Source organism: Chionomys nivalis, chromosome 1 (assembly GCF_950005125.1).
Source record: "Chionomys nivalis chromosome 1, mChiNiv1.1, whole genome shotgun sequence".
In the NCBI taxonomy this organism is placed as follows: Eukaryota; Metazoa; Chordata; class Mammalia; order Rodentia; family Cricetidae; genus Chionomys; species Chionomys nivalis.
The window spans coordinates 125,864,474-125,882,273 of NC_080086.1; the positions used below are offsets into that span (position 1 = coordinate 125,864,474).

Genomic DNA, 17,800 nt, shown 5'->3' on the forward strand with positions numbered 1-17,800 from the left:
GTCCAAATCTCTGATGTTTTCGGCATTAGCCGTCTTTATTGGGCAGCTTGAGTCCCATCCATCACACCAACTTTGATTCTTTTCTCTCCCTTACTGGCAGCGCCTCATGATTTAATATCAGAATTGAATCTGTGTTCAGCAACAAGTGTCCATTTGTAATGACATCACCTTCATATCTCTTGAATAGATAAAACAGCACCTTCTTTATATGGTCTTTGTACAATTGGTTTCCTGGCACCTGCAACAGGAAGTCTGAATTCCTGAGCTTCACCGCTTGTTAGCTCTTAATTTCATCGCAGGTATTAGTCTTGCCCATGAGCTTCAGCAGCCCTGGATATGCCAGTTCAGTGCAGGGTAGCATTTGTTTCCCTGTTTCTTCCATTGGCCTGGTGGAATTCCTCCTTCTCTAACTTCCCTGTGAATGCCCCCTTTCCCTGGGCTTCTTTACACTAAGCTTCTCACTGTCCTCAGACCTCTTTATAGGACTTGTCACAGTTCTGTTGTCTGCCTTGTCTTTACACAGTGTGGTCTTTTGGAAACAGAATAAAGCCTATATTATATGCCTTTGAATTCTCATGCCTAGCATGGTACCTGACATTTAAATCTTTTATTACATGCTTGTTAAATGAGTAGCAAAAATACATATTTTTCTTAGAATTCCTGTCAACGTTGTGTTGTATTTTAAAAGAACTTGAATTGTAAATTTCATATATACATGATTATTTGGGGAACATAGAATGCCTTAAACTTTACAGATTCATAGGGTAATATTTTGCAGGTATTAGCATAATACTGTCAGATTCAGTAATATGTTAGTTCCTAGAGGTTGGGGGTATAAGGACGATATTTGTCAATGGATATAAAATTTCAGTTAGGAGTGAGGAAAGAATTAGGGTTAATCAAAATATGATTAAAATGAATTTAATGAGCTTATTCTGGAAATATTAAATCACACAGAAGTGAGATTAAGTTAAGGGGCTCTGCCTAACTTCTACTTAGCTTATTAACACATGTTACCTAGATAATGGAGGAAGATAAAGGAAACAGATGTCTGACCTCATTAGAATTTAAGTTTGTTGAACCTTTGGTTTGCGTAATTTGCTCTTTAAAGCCCTTCTTTTGTCAAAAGAAGGATTATCACATTCCTTGAATAAAATGACTATGGCTGCCAGTTGCTTGACTGCGATTCTTCTATGAACTCAGAAAGTGGTTTGGGGTTGGGAAGCTAAAGATCACCTCTAGATGAGTGCACAGTAAGATTACAGCATTACAGCCCACCCTAAGCTGAGGGGAAATGTATGGGACCATACCCCTTCAGATTAGCTAGGGCCGTTCCACACCAACAGTCCTCCTGTCTCTCTGAGGACTTGGGTGAATTCCTCACTGGATTCAGTCTTTTTCTCATGACAGGAGGAATAAATTCAAAAGATCTATCCTAAACAAAGATGCGAGGCTAACCTCGGCTACAAAGTAATTTTCAAAATGAAAATTACATACACACACACACATACATACGTATGTACACATATACATACACACATACATACATATATATGAGTGTGTATTATGGTGATTACAGCAAATAATAATATTGTATGGTTTCAAAAATGGCTGAGAATAGATTTTAAGAATTTACACCTGAGCCAGGCAGTGGTGGCTCACGCCCTTATTCCCAGGACTTAGGGGGGAATCTCTGAGTTCAAGGCCAGCCTGGTCTACTGAGCTAGAGTCAAGACAGGCTCCAAAGCTACAGAGAAACCCTGTCTTGAAAAAACAAATAAATTAAAAAAAAATTTACATCTGAGAAAAATGATATTTGGCAGTACATATTGTTAAACATCTTATTTTATCAAGCACCATGTTGTATACCATAAATATATACAATTTTTGCCGGCCAGTGGTGGCACACACCTTTGATCCCAGCCCTTGGGAGGCAGAGGCAGGCGAATCTCTGTGAGTTCAAGGCCAGCTTGGTCTACAAGAACTAGTTAGTTCTAGGACAGGCTTCAAAGCTACAGGGAAACCCTGTCTCTAAAACCAGTGTGTATGTGTATATATCTGTGTGTAATATATCACAGATATATACACATACATACATATAATTTTACTGGTCAGTTAAAAAAGGTAAATTTTTTTCAATTAACTTTTTTATTATGCTTTTATTTTTGATCATGTGTATGTGCCTGTGAGTATATGTGAGTGTGTTTGTGCGTGTGCTGTGAGTGCAGATGCCTTCAGAGGCTAGAGTTTTAAACACCCTGGATCGCAATCACAGGCAATTGTGAGCCTCCTGGGTGGGAATCAAACTTGAGTCCTCTGGAAGAACAGTATGTCTTCTTAATCAGTTTTTATTAATTTTAATACTACTCAAATTCAAAACATTATTTCCACCAAACTAGACAGTCCTTAGACCTGTGGACAAGTTAGAGACATTAAAGTTAATGTTTTATGAAGTGAAGACTTCCTTCTGCACTCGTAAAACTATCCACTCCCATAACATGATTCTTCTAAGAAGTTTTGTTTGCTTTATTAAACAAAGTTAGACTGGATTGTTATGATTAAATATAATGACCAAGATTATGAATATTAACAAATTGATTCAACAAAATAATTAAACAAGTTTAAGTAATATCCTGGAGAATTACTCCATTCTCTTTGCAATATACTGGGTCCATGTAACTTAAGGGAAAGTAAGTTTCTTTCATTGTAAAAAGTCAGGTTAAAGTCTGTTTTATATACATTATATAGAATTAATATTTTCTAAGGCTGCCATAGCATAATATAACCTTAGTGACTGAAAAGCAACAGGAGTTATTCTTTTTGCTCTGGAGGCTGAAACCAGGAGCTGACAAGGTCTGCATCTTGGAAGGGTCTAGGGAAGAGTCCTCACTTGGCTCTGAGGAGGCAGCCATCCAGGATTCTCCTTGCTTCACAGGTAGCCTCCCTACAGGCTTTACCTCTACCTGCCTCAGGTCCACCACCTCCCATTCTTTGTGTCAGCATCCAGACCTCCCTTTCCTTAACACAAAGTCTCCAGGTGAGTGGACTTAGGGTTCAGTCATAATCTAGCATGGCCTCATTTGATTAAACCTGCAAAGATGTGGGTTCTAAATAGGTTTTTATGTCATTTCAGTTAATCAAGTACGTTAGTGAGAAGGTCTTTGGACTGACAGTCATGAGCCTGCTTATTCATCTAAGTAAATAGTATTCATTTTATATTATGGTGGAGCAAAGTAGTTTCTAGAAATAAAATCATTAATTCATATGTTCCTAGATATTCTGTGTTTACTGATAAACTGAACTACTCATAAAGTTAAACACCACGGAGGTGGGGAAGGAATGTAACTCAGTAGCGGAATGCCTGCCTACTATACATGAGGTCCTGAGTTCCATCCCCAGTACTGTAAAAACCCAGACCCTTCAAATTAAATACCATGTACAGTCTATTTTGTGTTAAAATGATCAAGTTTTATCCTTCAGAATATTGCTGTGAATATCATTTTCGTTTTTGGTTTTTTGAGACAGGGTTTCTCTTTGCAGCTGTGGCTATCTTGGAACTCACTCTGTAGACCAGGTTAGCCTTGAACTCACAGAGATCCACCTGCCTCTACATCCTGAGTGCTGGAATTAAGGACATGCACCACCATCGCCCAGCCTATCATTTTCCATTGGCAGCTCTTTTACACTACCCTGGGAGCTCCATTGTACGTGCATTATACTACAATAACTGCTTTGCCTTTGCTTCTCTCTGTTTGTCAGGGAGCCAGGAGTGGATGTGAACAAGCCTTACTCTTCAGCCCAGGCTGGCATAAAGCTCACTGTAGCTCAGTTAGCCTTAAAGTTGGGGTGATCCTTCTGTCTCAGATTCCCGAGTGTTAGATTAGTTATGAGCCACCACACCTGGCTTCCCCACTGCTTCTTTCTAAGGAACCAAAAAGGAAGCAAGGGTGTGAGTGGCTCCTTTCCTGTGAAAGGATAAATTCTATCATCTGTATAGGACCTACACATTTTCATTATGCTTTACAATATGATTCCTTAGATGACACTCAGTGTGTATGCAATATAATCTTAGAGACAGCACTGGGTAGGAAGTTTGAGTGTTAGTCACACCATGGACAGTAACAAGAGAATGCTTCTTTGTTGTCATTTGTATATGAATCTACTGTTTTTTTTCTGTGGCAACAATAAGCCACCTCTTTAAGGATAATTAGCTTCAATTATTTTGCATCATTTCCCAATTTAAATCAACTTAAATAAAAAGAAAAGAATGCACATACAGAAAAGGCTTTATTAGTTGGGTGTGGTGACCATATACCTTTAATCCCAGCATTTGGGAGACAGGCAAGTAGATTCTTTTTGAGTTGAGGCCACCCTAATGGACATACAGTGAGACTTCTCAAAAAAAAAAAAAAAGTCTTTATTATACCGAAATGTTGGATGCTTGCCTGTTAACTATGAAGTTAAAAATAACATTTAAAAGTATTTCATCTGAACTTTATGGATTCAAAACCACTTTGGGGCTGGGGATGTAGCTAGGTTGATAGAGTGCTTTTCTGGCACTGGATCCTATCCCCACCACGGTACAAACCCGACAGAGTGTCACAGACTTCTAATCCCAGCACTTAGAAAAGGGAGACAGGAGAATTGAGAGTTCAAGGGCAGCTGAAGGCACACTAGACCCTGTCTCAGAAAAGGGAAGGAAGAAAAAGGGGGAAAAATATGTTGGTTTGTGGTTTTAAAAAATACTAATCGTGGAGAGATGACTCAGTGGTTAAGAGCCATTGCTCTTCTAGAGGACACAGATTTAGTTCTCAGTACCCACATGCCAGGTGGTAACTGTCTGTAATTCCAGTTCCAGGATGTATGACATCCTTTTCTGGTCTCCAAGGCACATGGTGCAAAGACAAACACGCAGGCAAAACACACATACACATAAAATAAAAACACAAGCAGTACTTTTTACATGCCAATATATTCCACGTGCAAATGCAAGCTAAAAGGTACATAAAAGACTCTGGAACATTTTTGAATAGAAATTCAAATGATCTCTGGACAGGTTTTTCTTGTATCTGCTTTATATTAGAATTTTGTGCATTAGGCATATTTGCTGAATTGGTAATATAAAATACCAAGGACAGGAGCTGGAGAGATGGCTCAGTAGGTTAAAGCACTTGCTGCTCTTCCAGAAGAGTTGAGTTCCCAACATCCAAGTAGGGTGGTTCAGAAACACCTGTAACTCCAACACCCTCCTCTGACCTCTGAGGGCACTCACATGCCTAAGTCCACACCTACCCATCCACCCCCCACAGGCACATAATTTAAAAATATATCTATAATCAGAACAAAATACAGAGGGATCAATATTCTATCTAATTGTCAAATCTTGCTCTGTATGCTACTGACTTGAATGTCTTTGGACTTTACATTTTTAGAGATTTTTAAAAACACATATTCATTTATTCACGTAGAGGGTATGAGCAGAGGGATGAGGGAACGTGTTGTTGGAGGTCAGAGAAATATCTAGAGGAGTCAGTTTTTTCCTCCATGTGGGTCCTTAGGATTGAACTGAGGTCATTAGCCTTGGCAACAGATTGACTTGCTAAGTGATCTTGTCAGCCCTGAACTTTATTTTTTTTACTCTACACTTAAAGAATATCTCTGTGTACCAGGCAGTGGTGGTACATACCTTTAATCCCAGCACTCCAGAGGCAGATGCAGGATCTCTGTGAGTTACAGCCCAGCTGGTCTATAGAGTGAGTTCCAGAACAGCCAGAGCTACACAGAGAAACTCTGTCACAGAGTGTGTGAGGGGTGCGGTATCTCTGTGTTTGGTGCCATGCTAAGTAAATCCTATGGGAGATAGAAGCACTTCTGTGGTGTTTCTTTTCAGGACAGTAAATGCTGAGTGAGTACATGTTATTGCTGAGTGAGTACAGATAGTAACAAGATATATTCTGGGGCTGTTGCTCAGGCTGACCTCAGATGCCCAAGTGCTAGAATTACATGTATGTGCTACCAAACCTTGCAAAAACAGTAAGAACTGCTTTTTTTCTTCAGAGACAGCTTCTCAGGTATCTGAGGCTGCCTCTGCTGCTGAGTACTGGGATTACAGACATCTTCCAACATGTCTGCTTTATATGGATCAGAGAATAGAACTCAGGGCTTTATGCGTGCTAGGTAAACACAGTACCAGTTATATCCTCTGCCCAGAAAAACACTTCAAAAATAAAGCGAGAGGCTGGGGAGATGGCTCAGTTGTTAGGAACACTTGTTGCTCTTGAAGAGGATGCAGGTTCAGATCCCAGCACCCACCTGCAGCTCCAGTACTAGGGGATCGGACATTTTCTTCTCATTTTTGTGGGCATAAAGCACATGTACATGTAGTACATGTTCATATATGCAGGCAAAACACCCATACACATAAAATCTAAACAGATGCACTTATAGAACATTTTAAATTATTGAAGTAGAAAAAGTTGAATGAATGTTAATTTTATCCTTAAATAAAGTGAGGTTATTGTTTTGTCCCTTTGACTTCACAGCAGTTAGAAGAAAAGAGTGAAGATCAAGACGACAAAGAATGTGTGAAACAAGCTATAACAGCCCTGCTTAATGTCCAAAGTGGCATGGAAAAAATATGTTCCAAAAGTCTTGCGAAACGAAGATTAAGGTGAATGAATATTCTCTGTAAACTCTCTTCCTTTCTATCCTGAAGCTGTGGTATAAATTCAGGGGCCTCAGCTCCCTCCTCAAGTAAACAATGAAGAGAACGATGTCAGTGACACGCTTGGTCTTTCAGAGGAAGTGACATCAAAGCCAGGAGAATTTGTATTGTTTGAAAAACCTTTCATATTTGTGCATTTTCCCTGCATACTCCCAGACAAGACCTCCTGAGGAGCAGCTGGTGAGCTGAAGGAGACGGAGCAAAGTGTGTCGGGTAGATTTACGCCACAGACATTGCTATGTCAAAGTCCAATTAAAAGTGTTGTTTAGTTCAGGGACTATAACTCGAGACATTATTTCAGATAGCAGCTCTCCCACTTTCCTAATTAGAACGTGCTGTGTGCTTTTATCTTTGGGTCTTGTTCCTTTAAAAATACTTAACAATTTTCTTTCATTTCTTATTTTTCTTTTTTACTATATTGGGCTATTTTTGATATCTATCTTTCTAAATATTTAGTACTCAGGAAGAAATAATCTTTTGGACCTGAATTTATATAGTTGACTATCACTGTTACTCTGAAAAAATTTCTGTGTTGTTTTAATTTTCAGAGCTGTATTATTACATATTTAGGGAATTAGTAAGCACCATATCAGTGATGGTTTAAGTTATATTTTGCCCTGCCTCCTTATCTGCATGAACTGTACATTCTGTCTCTGTGTACTAATAGTGTCTCTTCCTTTACCCAGTGAGTCTGCGTGTCGATTTTATAGCCAGCAAATGAAGGGGAAACAACTAGCAATCAAGAAAATGAACGAGATTCAGAAGAATATTGATGGCTGGGAGGGGAAAGACATTGGACAGTGTTGCAATGAGTTCATAATGGAAGGAACTCTTACACGTGTAGGAGCCAAACACGAGAGACACATATTTCTCTTCGATGGCTTAATGATTTGCTGTAAATCAAATCACGGGCAGCCAAGACTTCCTGGTGCTAGCAATGCAGAGTATCGTCTTAAAGAAAAGTTCTTTATGCGAAAGGTACAAATTAATGATAAAGATGACACCAGTGAATACAAGCATGCTTTTGAGATAATTCTGAAAGATGGAAATAGTGTTATATTTTCTGCCAAGTCAGCCGAGGAGAAGAACAACTGGATGGCAGCACTGATATCTCTGCAGTACAGAAGCACCCTGGAGCGGATGCTCGACGTGACAGTGCTGCAGGAGGAGAAGGAGGAGCAGATGAGGCTGCCGGGTGCGGACGTGTACAGGTTCGCAGAGCCGGACTCCGAGGAGAACATTCTCTTCGAAGAGAGCGTGCAGCCCAAGGCTGGGATTCCAATTATTAAAGCAGGGACAGTGATTAAGCTGATCGAGAGGCTTACATACCACATGTATGCAGGTAAGAAACACGAAGCGGCTTGTCTTTCTCTGTTCAAGCTGATTGTTTTGATGGGTGGGTTATTATGCTGAAATAGATAACTAACAACAAGCAAAGACTTTTTTTTATTTTGTTTTGTTTTTTGTTTTTGTTTTTTTGAGACAGGGTTTCTCTGTATAGCCCTGGCTGTCCTGGAATTCACTCTGTAGACCAGACTGGACTTAAACTTACAGGGATCCACCTACCTCTGCCTCCCTGAGTGCTAGGATTAAAGGCGTGTGCCACCACTGCCTAGCTGCAAAGACTTCTAATAGAGAAGCTTTGACTAAAACCATCACTCTATTTCTTTGAAGTCTTTACTTCTTCTACCAGATTTCCAACCATTATTTTAAACCTAGAGTCATAGTTACAAAGAGAAAAGGTCATTTGTCCAAAGTTAGCCAGTAAAGAGCAGTGGGAATAGGATGAAGCATCAACATGAGTGTATTCATTTATTATCAAAATTGTGCTGATGGCAAAAGTATGTACAGTATTGCCTTTTCAAAATATAAAAATATATATAGTATTGCCTTTTCTAAAATAAAAATATATATGGCATTGCCTTTTCTAAATATAAAATATATACGGTATTGCCTTTTCTAAATATAAAAATATATACAGTATTGCCTTTTCTAAATATAAAAATATATTGGTATTGAATTTTTTAAATATAAGATATATACGGTATTGCCTTTTCTAAATATAAAAATATATACGGTATTTCCTTTTCTCAATATAAAAATATATACGGTATTTCCTTTTCTCAATATAAAAATATATACAGTATTGCCTTTTCTAAATATAAAAATATATTGGTATTGCATTTTTTAAATATAAGATATATACGGTATTTCCTTTTCTAAATATAAAAATATATACGGTATTTCCTTTTCTCAATATAAAAATATATACGGTATTTCCTTTTCTCAATATAAAAATATATACGGTATTGCCTTTTCTAAATACAAAAATATATACGGTATTGCCTTTTCTTAGTCTCCATTCTGTGTCTATTCAGGAAATCTAGAAATCATTTTCAGTATTCTGTTCTTAGTGTTATCTATGCAAACAGTTTTATCTTAGCAGGTTTTAATGACAGACCAATCTGAACAACCTAGAAAGATGCTAGGCAGGGTTAAATGCTGTGGTAAAGAGGTATGGGCATACGCAAGTAAGTCATTTCATATGCTCCAACACAGTGGGACATCTGATCATTGACACATCTTAGCGCCGAGGTGGTGTAGACAGCACTGAACTCATACAGTGTTCCTTCATGTCTCAGAACCATAGTTTTTCATCTCAAAAATTAACATCAAAATAGCTACCTTAGTGTTTTGCTGAAAAGCATAAATGAAATACCGAATGTGAAAGCTATTTAATTTTAAGTGCAAATTTTTAAAGAATGTTTTTTCTTTAAAAGACATGTGTGATTTAAAGTCAGTATAACTCATAATACAATATTCTTAGGTACCTGAATGTGGAAAGTAACCTCTTTCCCTATATGTCCCGTTAAATATATTCCTATTTTTAGGTAATCCATGTTTCTGGAGGAAAAAATATTTTCCCATTTTTTTTTAACAAATCCTATAAGTGGATTCCCTGTTTCCTTTGGAAGTTATTTTGGTGCTAATGAGATTTAAAATAGCCATTTGTTTATCCACTTAGGTAAAACTGAATAGAATAGCACTTAACAAGCTTTTTCTGTTCAATTTAGTCAATATACAAGCAGAGCTTTATATGGCTGGGAACTACCAAAGGGAGAGAAGTTAAACTTGAGTACTATTTTATATTAGTGTTCTCAAGCTACTTTATAATACAAATGTGCCATTATCCACATGTCTCTGGGATATATAAGTTAGAGTTTAGTTTTGCTGTCTGTTCTTTGGACTCCTAACAGGTAGATCTTTGAGAACCTTTTCCATAGTAAATGGATAGCATTTCCCAAGGTGAGTTTTCCTCACCTTTTAGTCACACAGTAAAGTGACGTGGCTTCTCTGAACACGAATTATTAAGTGGTAGTGCACAGTGTCTGAGACTTGTTGAATAATAAGAGAAGACTCATCTGGGGTTCCAGTTTTACTGTAAGTTGTCACCTAGAAACTTATATATGCATTGTGTTTATTACTCAAAAATAAAAAAGTATATGTTAAAAAATTTAAGCTATTCTGTAGTTATATAAAAACAGGTTACCTTTCTTTTTACATAGAAAGCTGTTTTTAAGAGTTACAGTTTTCTGTAATTATTATGACCTGTCTGTTCACTTGCTCTTCATCAACCTGCTATATACTGTTTAACATTCCAGCCAGGCAGTGGTGGTGCACACCTTTGATCCCTAGCAATTGGGAGGCAGAGGCAGGCAGATCTCTCTGAGTTCGAGGCCAGCCTGGTCTCAGAGATACACAGAGAACCCTGTCTCTAAAGAAAAGGAGGGGGGGAGGGAGAAAATAAAAATACTTTGTTCACTCAAAATTTGTGGATTTAAAATATTGTCTTTGTTTTTAAATCCTGTGAATCTAAAACCTGCTCATTTTATCCTTAATAGTGTTTGCTTGTTTGTTTTCTAAGAAAAGGACAAAGCAAAAACCATATAAATCACAAGGGAAAAAAATCAACGTTTGTATTGAATGGTAATACTGTAGTGTCAAGGGGACTATCTGTGTCCCTGAGTAGCTTTTCAAGGGGTGGCATTCTTAGACTATGTAGAGTAAATAATCTCTTGTATCGTCCCTCTGAATATTAAAGACAGTTTATTTTCCTAACAGCACAGTCAGTGATGATCATTGGAGACTCAGTAGAGCCAAGTGTTCTTTTTTTTTTCTATCAAAAGTCAGTTGCTACTTGTTTCTGTATTCTGAAATCTACAATCTATTTTTACAACATGTCTTACATAGCGGACTTATTTAACAGAATTAATTTATGATTAGCAGTTCTAAGCTATAACCAAATACTTTTTTTGGCAAGTCTTATTTTTTTATGAATGAGTGTACTTTCAAGCATACGTCAGTAAGCTAACAGGTTTTGTGTGTCCAGCAGCCTTCATTCTTGATGTGTACAATGCTGCTAAAGTCTGTTTTTGTCATGATATTTTCACATACTTCTAATGACTGCTGTCAACTTATAGCTTTTGTATAAAGTAATATTTTCTATGTTCTTTTCTAATATAACACTTAAATTTCTAGCTTTATACAATTTTGATGAAGTTAAATTTACTGAAATTTTCCCTGATGAGATTATTTTACTCTTTTTTTTTTAAGTTTTAAATCTTTATGCATCTGTGCATGTACCATGTGAGTGCAATGCTGGTGGAGTCCAGAAAGTGTCAGATTCCCTGGGACTGGAGCTGTAGGTAGGACTTTGTTAGGAATCAAACCCAGGTCCTCTGGAAGAACAGACTAGTGCTTTTAACCTCTGAGTTATCTCTAGTTTGTTTTACTTTTAAAGTTAAAAAAAAATTTAAATCCTTCCAGTATTAAAAAAAGTATGTTATAACTAAGTTTTTTTTTTACATTGTCCTGTTTTGAAATTTAATTGAATGTTTTATCTCATAATATGTGACAGGCATAGCTGGAGCCCACCAGCAACCTTGATGAGTTCTGAGATTGAAGTACATGAAACTAGTGTTATTAGTTTACTAGTCATTCTTTGATGTCTGTGTACTGAAGTCTTTACTTGCAGTATAGAATTTTTTAATAGACCAACTACTCTGTAGAGTCCATTATTAACTTATTACTGGCAGTATAGAATGTGCTTTTGGTAGACATTCATGGATTTGTAAAACATAAAGCAGTATTGTAAGGTCTTCTCCAGCTCAATGGATAAAACATTCTCCTGCAGTGACAACAGATGAAATTATCACTTGTCTTCTCTCTACAGTGACAGCAGATATAGTTATCATCTGTCTTGATAGAAACAGTAGTCTGCTTTTTCCTTTTATTCAGTCTCCCCAAATGAAAAAAAGGAACTTTTGATTTGGTTAGTTTGTTATTAGGTGTTTTTGTTTAAAACATGCAGGACAAGTTGTAGCTTACACTGAAACAAAAGCTAAAATTAATAACTCACTTTTTTATTATATAGTGAAAGGCACTCTATACTACATGATGGAATTCAACTAATGATGTAACAGCACTTAGACATCGTCTAGATTATTTTAAGTTGCTCAGACATACTGAAAAACAGAAGAGAAAGCTGGCTTGCATATGATTAACTCTGGTTTAACTTCAGCTAACTTGATTTCTCAAATGTTACAACAATATTATATACAAGGGCTACACATCTGTAGTGCCAGGAACTGTACACACCCTCAGTTTATAAACAAAAGTCCAAGTCCCCTAAGGGTTGTTTAATTTGCTAGAAATCCTATTGGTTGATTACAGAATGAAACCTAGAAATTAATTGCTTTATTCAGGAGAATATATGTCCATGTCCCACTGATAGTTTTAAAAAGTTATTTTAGTATGATAACACTTTAAAAGTTATACATGATTAATAATAGAAAAAAATGGGGTTTTAATTACAATAGTTATTCATTTGGGGCAAATACAGGTAGATATACTATAAAGAGATATAGTTTTTGTTTTTTATTGAAATAGGTAATAAGTTCTTAGAATTGTTATGTGTAGATTTGCATGCAGTTAGATCCTGCCGCTTATTTCTGGGCATGAAAACTATTCCATCACTGACCTATACCCTTAGCTCCATCATTTTATTGACTTTTCTGATTTATTGATGGAGGACAGGTAGCCAGGCTGGCACTAAGTTCATCAGTCCCGAATGCTGGGGGTACAGGTGTTTGCCACCTGTATTTTTTTTTCCTGACAAAGCCCAGTCATTGGGCTGTTAGAATAGCTCATTCTGTAAACAGAAAGCTTTCTGGAAAAATACATTTATATCTAGGTGAGTTAAAATATGGGTAACATACATGAATTATGACAATCTGATGTAGAGTCTAATTTATAGCTTGTCTTTCATTCCCAGTGTTTTTGGACATATCAGATTTTAGGAAATTCATCCTGAATTCTAGAAGGAAAACTACTCAGTTGGGTGGATTATTTTAAATTTGGCAGCAGCACAGAGAAACGGTTTCCTTACCCTAGAGTAAGCAATCACAAAGCAGTGTCACAAGGGAAAGGGGAGCAGGAAGTTCATTTCATAGAGTTGCTGTAGACAATGAAATGCAACCAATTATGAGCTAGAGCAACACTGGTAGAAAGATGGTTGGTGGCACTCTATCAGTCTGGGTGTGTATGATAGAAAATGGGATGGCATTGAGGGAAGGATAATGATAACCTACAACACTAAAATGTGGAAAACTCCTTTGGGTGGTAAACTTTTGTTGAAGATGAAATTGAGAAAACTTAAGATCTTTTTCTTTGTATTTACTGCTATCTTTGTACTCATAAAATATTCAAAATTCTACATTAGATTTGAGTCTGTATCTTGCATAAGTTCAGTTTAGGCGTCTAACTTTAAAGTCTCTGAACAATTTTTGATCTATAGGGCAGTGCTCTTCTATTTTTAAACGGTGATTTTTTTTAAGTGTTTGTGCGTCAGCATAGCGTCTGTTTCCTTTTTTTAAGGAATTCAAAAGTGATTGTTTATAAGTTCTTGCTGAGGAGCTTATTGTTTCTTGAGGTTTTAAATGGCTGTATTAAAAGGGAGTATTATCACATGAGCAGACATCCTGATTAACAGTGTTCCACTATGGTGGATGGGGGAAGGGTGTTCTTCATAAATAGATTTGTAATGTAATAAATATTTCATAAGTCTTATGACCTTGCCATATTAAATGTCAAGTGTTACAGACAGAAGAAGGAGAACTGATGACCTAAAATCTAATGTGCTATATTCTGAACACTAGATATACTGTAGATATAGTTCAGAGGATTTTGAAAAATGTACACCAAATAACAAAGAATTATCCATGGGTGGGGTCAGCTAGAATGCCAGCAAAAAATAGTGACCACGGTCTGGGAATGCAGCTCAGTTGAATGCTTGCCTAGCGTGCATGAAGCTCTGGATTCAGTCTCTAGCATGCAACTCATAAACTGGTGTTGGCACATGCCTGTCATCTCTGCTTATAGCACTCAGGAGATAGACGAAGGAGGATTAAATGCTCAAAGTCATTCTCAGCTACATAGTGAGTTCTAGGTCAATCTGAGCTATATGAGACCCCATCTCAGAAAACAAAACAAAAAACATCAAAATAACTATAGCTTATAGTTGAAGAAACGTGGCCTATGCCAAGAGCTTGAGACTAGACTCAGTAGGTATTTGTATAAAGAAGGTATGGAGAGGAAGAAACAGAGAATTTATGAACATGGCAGGAAAAAAGTAAGAAGAATGTTACCTCTGGTGGGTTAGAAAACAGTAGGGGTTATGTCTGAGTAACACATTTCTGGAGTAGTTTTTGTTGCACACCAGAAGGGAATATCAAATTGGGCTACTTTTTTTATTGTGAATATTTGTTGTGCTTGTACCTTAAAGCTAAACTTTGCCTGACCTTCTTATTTTTATATTTGTCTCCTGTTTCTGAAATATCATTTTGGAATATGAATAGGTCCATAACAGTGCCACAAGCAGACAGCAATGTATTAGTTTTTTTCATTGCCTTTTAAATAGAAGGAGGTACTTTATTTTCTTATAAAGTTATATCATCTGTCCTTATTACTGAAGGTTTTTTCTTATATCAGATTAATTTAGTCCTTTGCATTGTCATAAAGGTGAAGTCCTGTGATTGGGGTGGCAGAGCATGTGTTTGAGTCACTGAGATGAAGAAATCAACAAACAGAAAATAGCTTCTGAAATATACATATATAGCTTTTTCATATATAATTTCAAAATACAGGTAAATCCTCTCAAAATAAGTTTGTTATTCATTAGAAACTTTTCATTGCTTTAGATTAGAAATCTGTGTGTGTGTGTGTGTGTGTGTGTGTGTGTGTGTGTGTGTGTGTGTGTGTGTTAAAACCAGTATGGGAATACGGGAAGCTTTTAATTCTTTACTTTTTTTTTTTAAGTACTTAAGCTTTTGCCAGTTTTCTTGGAGTATTTTAGTTCTTCCACCCCACCCTCCCTTTTTGGCAAGGCTGCTTCCAGCTTCCAGCCAAGATAAGAACAAATTAAACTTCAGTCACGTTAGGCCACACTAGAGTGGTGGTTACTGTGGGGTATTTATTCCACAGTATTTAGCCAGCAGCACACTGCAGCGGTGGCTACTGCGTAGTGTTTATTTATTTCACTTGCAAGCACCAAAAGCCTCTGAACAGTGGCATAGGCAGAACAGCTGCTGCCTCCTCAGTGGACCGCTCATTTCCAGTGACTCTGGTGCCTCCGATCAGCTCTGCAGCTACAGACTGCATTCTGATTTAATCATTTGTGTGAGCTTCTATGGTGACACTGTAATTCATTGATAAATTCTGCATTTTTAGATCTTACAACTAGGTAAGACTTATGGGAATCCTTTGATATGGGGAGTAACTGTCTTGGGGGAAAGGAGTACCAGAGCAGAATCACATAGCCATGCTCTCTTCTCTAGTTCTCCTGACCTACTAGCCTCCCAGAAATTGTGTGACTTGATGTAGGTGAAAACACTCTCGGGGATGTTACATAATGGACATCGGGAACTGATGTGGTCCCATTTGACTGATTGGGCACTGAGGCACAGCTGCCTTTCCCAGCATTATCTTAAGTTACTGATGTAAAGAAATGGCTTAAGGAGAAGCAAAGTGTTTTAAAATAGACTTGGCCTAAGATAATGAAGACCCCAATTTTAAAAATAGCCATGCTTTTCTTAAAATATTCTTTAATTCACTTAGCACTTGCTTCTCTTCTGTCTGAAACCCACAGCTTTTAGGCTGATGTTGAGTGGCATTTGAGAAAAAAATAATTCTGAATGTGGATGTTAAATCGTCAGCCTGAAATAAACCTGTGTTTTGAGGAGGAGTGGGTCCACACTCTCAATGTGGGATACAGCCCAGAGATGCTCAGAGACCTCATCTAGATACACAGCTCTGTCCAACAGGGACAGCCGAGCATCCCAACTGTGGCTGCTGCTGTTGCTTCCTGAACACATGCTATTAGGAGGAGCCTCACCTTACAAATAGATTTGCAGAACAGGAAGAAGGTTCTTGGAAGGGAGGATTGTGATGGAACCGATAAATATCTCTGTTTTAAAATCTCGTACAGCCTTCTGTTTTTAAATCTTTTCTTCTGGAGGAGACATTAGTCTTTAACTGAGGATCTCTGTAACTGAAGACAAACAAATAAAATACCAACAGGAAGGAGATTATTAAAAGATTTTTATGTATCTAAAATACTATCAGTAATGCACTCTAGCTTTAGGAGATATAAACTAAAGGAAGGAACATTAAATAAAATCAGATTTTTTTAGCTAGAGGCGTGGTCACACATGCCTGTAATCCCAGCACTTGGGAGACTAAAACAATAAGACTGTGAGTTCAAGGCCAGCCTGAATGTCTAGCTAGGTCCTGCCTCATAGCAAAAAAACTCCCACAATAATATCCTTTTGTCCTATAAATTTTTCTTCAGATTGAAAAAATATTAAATATTTCCAACTCAGGGCTGTTTGATAGTTATATCAGATCATTATCTTGATTATGTGTACTAACAGATTAGGTCAGAATTCTAGCTTGTCAAAAATCCATGAATGAGTTTTAGGTAAAAAGTTAGTGATGTGTGATCTTTTAAGGCTAAATTTAGGGTGCTTCTTAGAATCAACTTAAGTAAAAATTTTCTAAATAGACACTAATTTCACTAAACCTTGTCCTAATAAAAGTCTTATAAAACTTTCATCAATAATGAATAGGTATTTACTGCCGTCAGTGAATTTACCATCAGAATTTCCCACAAAGGACTCAAGTTAACTACTGTTCTCCCTTAGGTTTAAAGATTTGGGACTATGTGTCGTGTGAGTTGTAGAAGTGAGTGGATTGTTTGAGATTGTCTTACTATGTATCTCTGGCTGGCCTCGAACTCCTAGAGGTCTGCCTACCTCTGCCTGAGATTAAAGGATCATGCCATCATACCCAGAGAGTGAGTGTTGAGAAAGGGACTTTCCCTTCTCTATGCACAAGACAATGGCCTGCATCTTTTGTGCTTATTCCTGCTACCTGTTCTAGCCTGGTCAAGGAAAGACTGAGAGAGGCAAGCCTAAATAGGTCTCCAGTTTATTCCATGGAGATGTGCATGCAAAGAGGCCTCTGAAGAAGAGGTTAGAGCCTCCTGCTCTTATGACTGAACTTCATTGTTGTAACTGCTTCAAATGAGAGAAAGAGATAAAAACAAGAGGTTTTTAGAACTACTTTTTATTATCTCTGTGTTCACACATGTTCGTGAATGTGGCACAAACAAGCTGTGTGTGTATGTCTCAGAGGACAACTTTTGGGATGTGATGACCCTGGACTCAGGTCATCAAGCTTGTATGACAATGGACTTTTACCTGCTGAGCCATCTCATGGTCTTTTTAATAGCTTGAAGGGGTTTGAAACTTTTTTTTTTGTTTTTTGTTTTTCGAGACAGGGTTTCTCTGTGGTTTTGGAGCCTGTCCTGGAACTAGCTCTTGTAGACCAGGCTGGTCTCGAACTCACAGAGATCCGCCTGCCTCTGCCTCCCAAGTGCTGGGATTAAAGGCGTGCGCCACCACCGCCCGGCGGGTTTGAAACTTTTTAAGCAGTTACAAATAAGGCCCCTAGCCGGGC

The 17,800-nt window shown here is 37.5% G+C and overlaps 1 protein-coding gene across 3 annotated transcripts in view; it reads left to right on the forward strand.

The window, feature by feature from the left end:
• The window catches only part of Sos1 (SOS Ras/Rac guanine nucleotide exchange factor 1), an 86,964-nt gene that overhangs the window by 41,532 nt on the left and 27,632 nt on the right, over positions 1-17,800 (forward strand). For 2 of the 3 annotated variants that reach the window (XM_057792479.1, XM_057792487.1), the window contains exons 9-10: positions 6,543-6,670; positions 7,411-8,066. In XM_057792479.1, coding sequence (XP_057648462.1) covers positions 6,543-6,670; positions 7,411-8,066 — 784 coding nt within the window. The remainder of the gene's footprint in view (positions 1-6,542; positions 6,671-7,410; positions 8,067-17,800) is intronic. The other variant, XM_057792497.1, reaches the window with a different exon arrangement.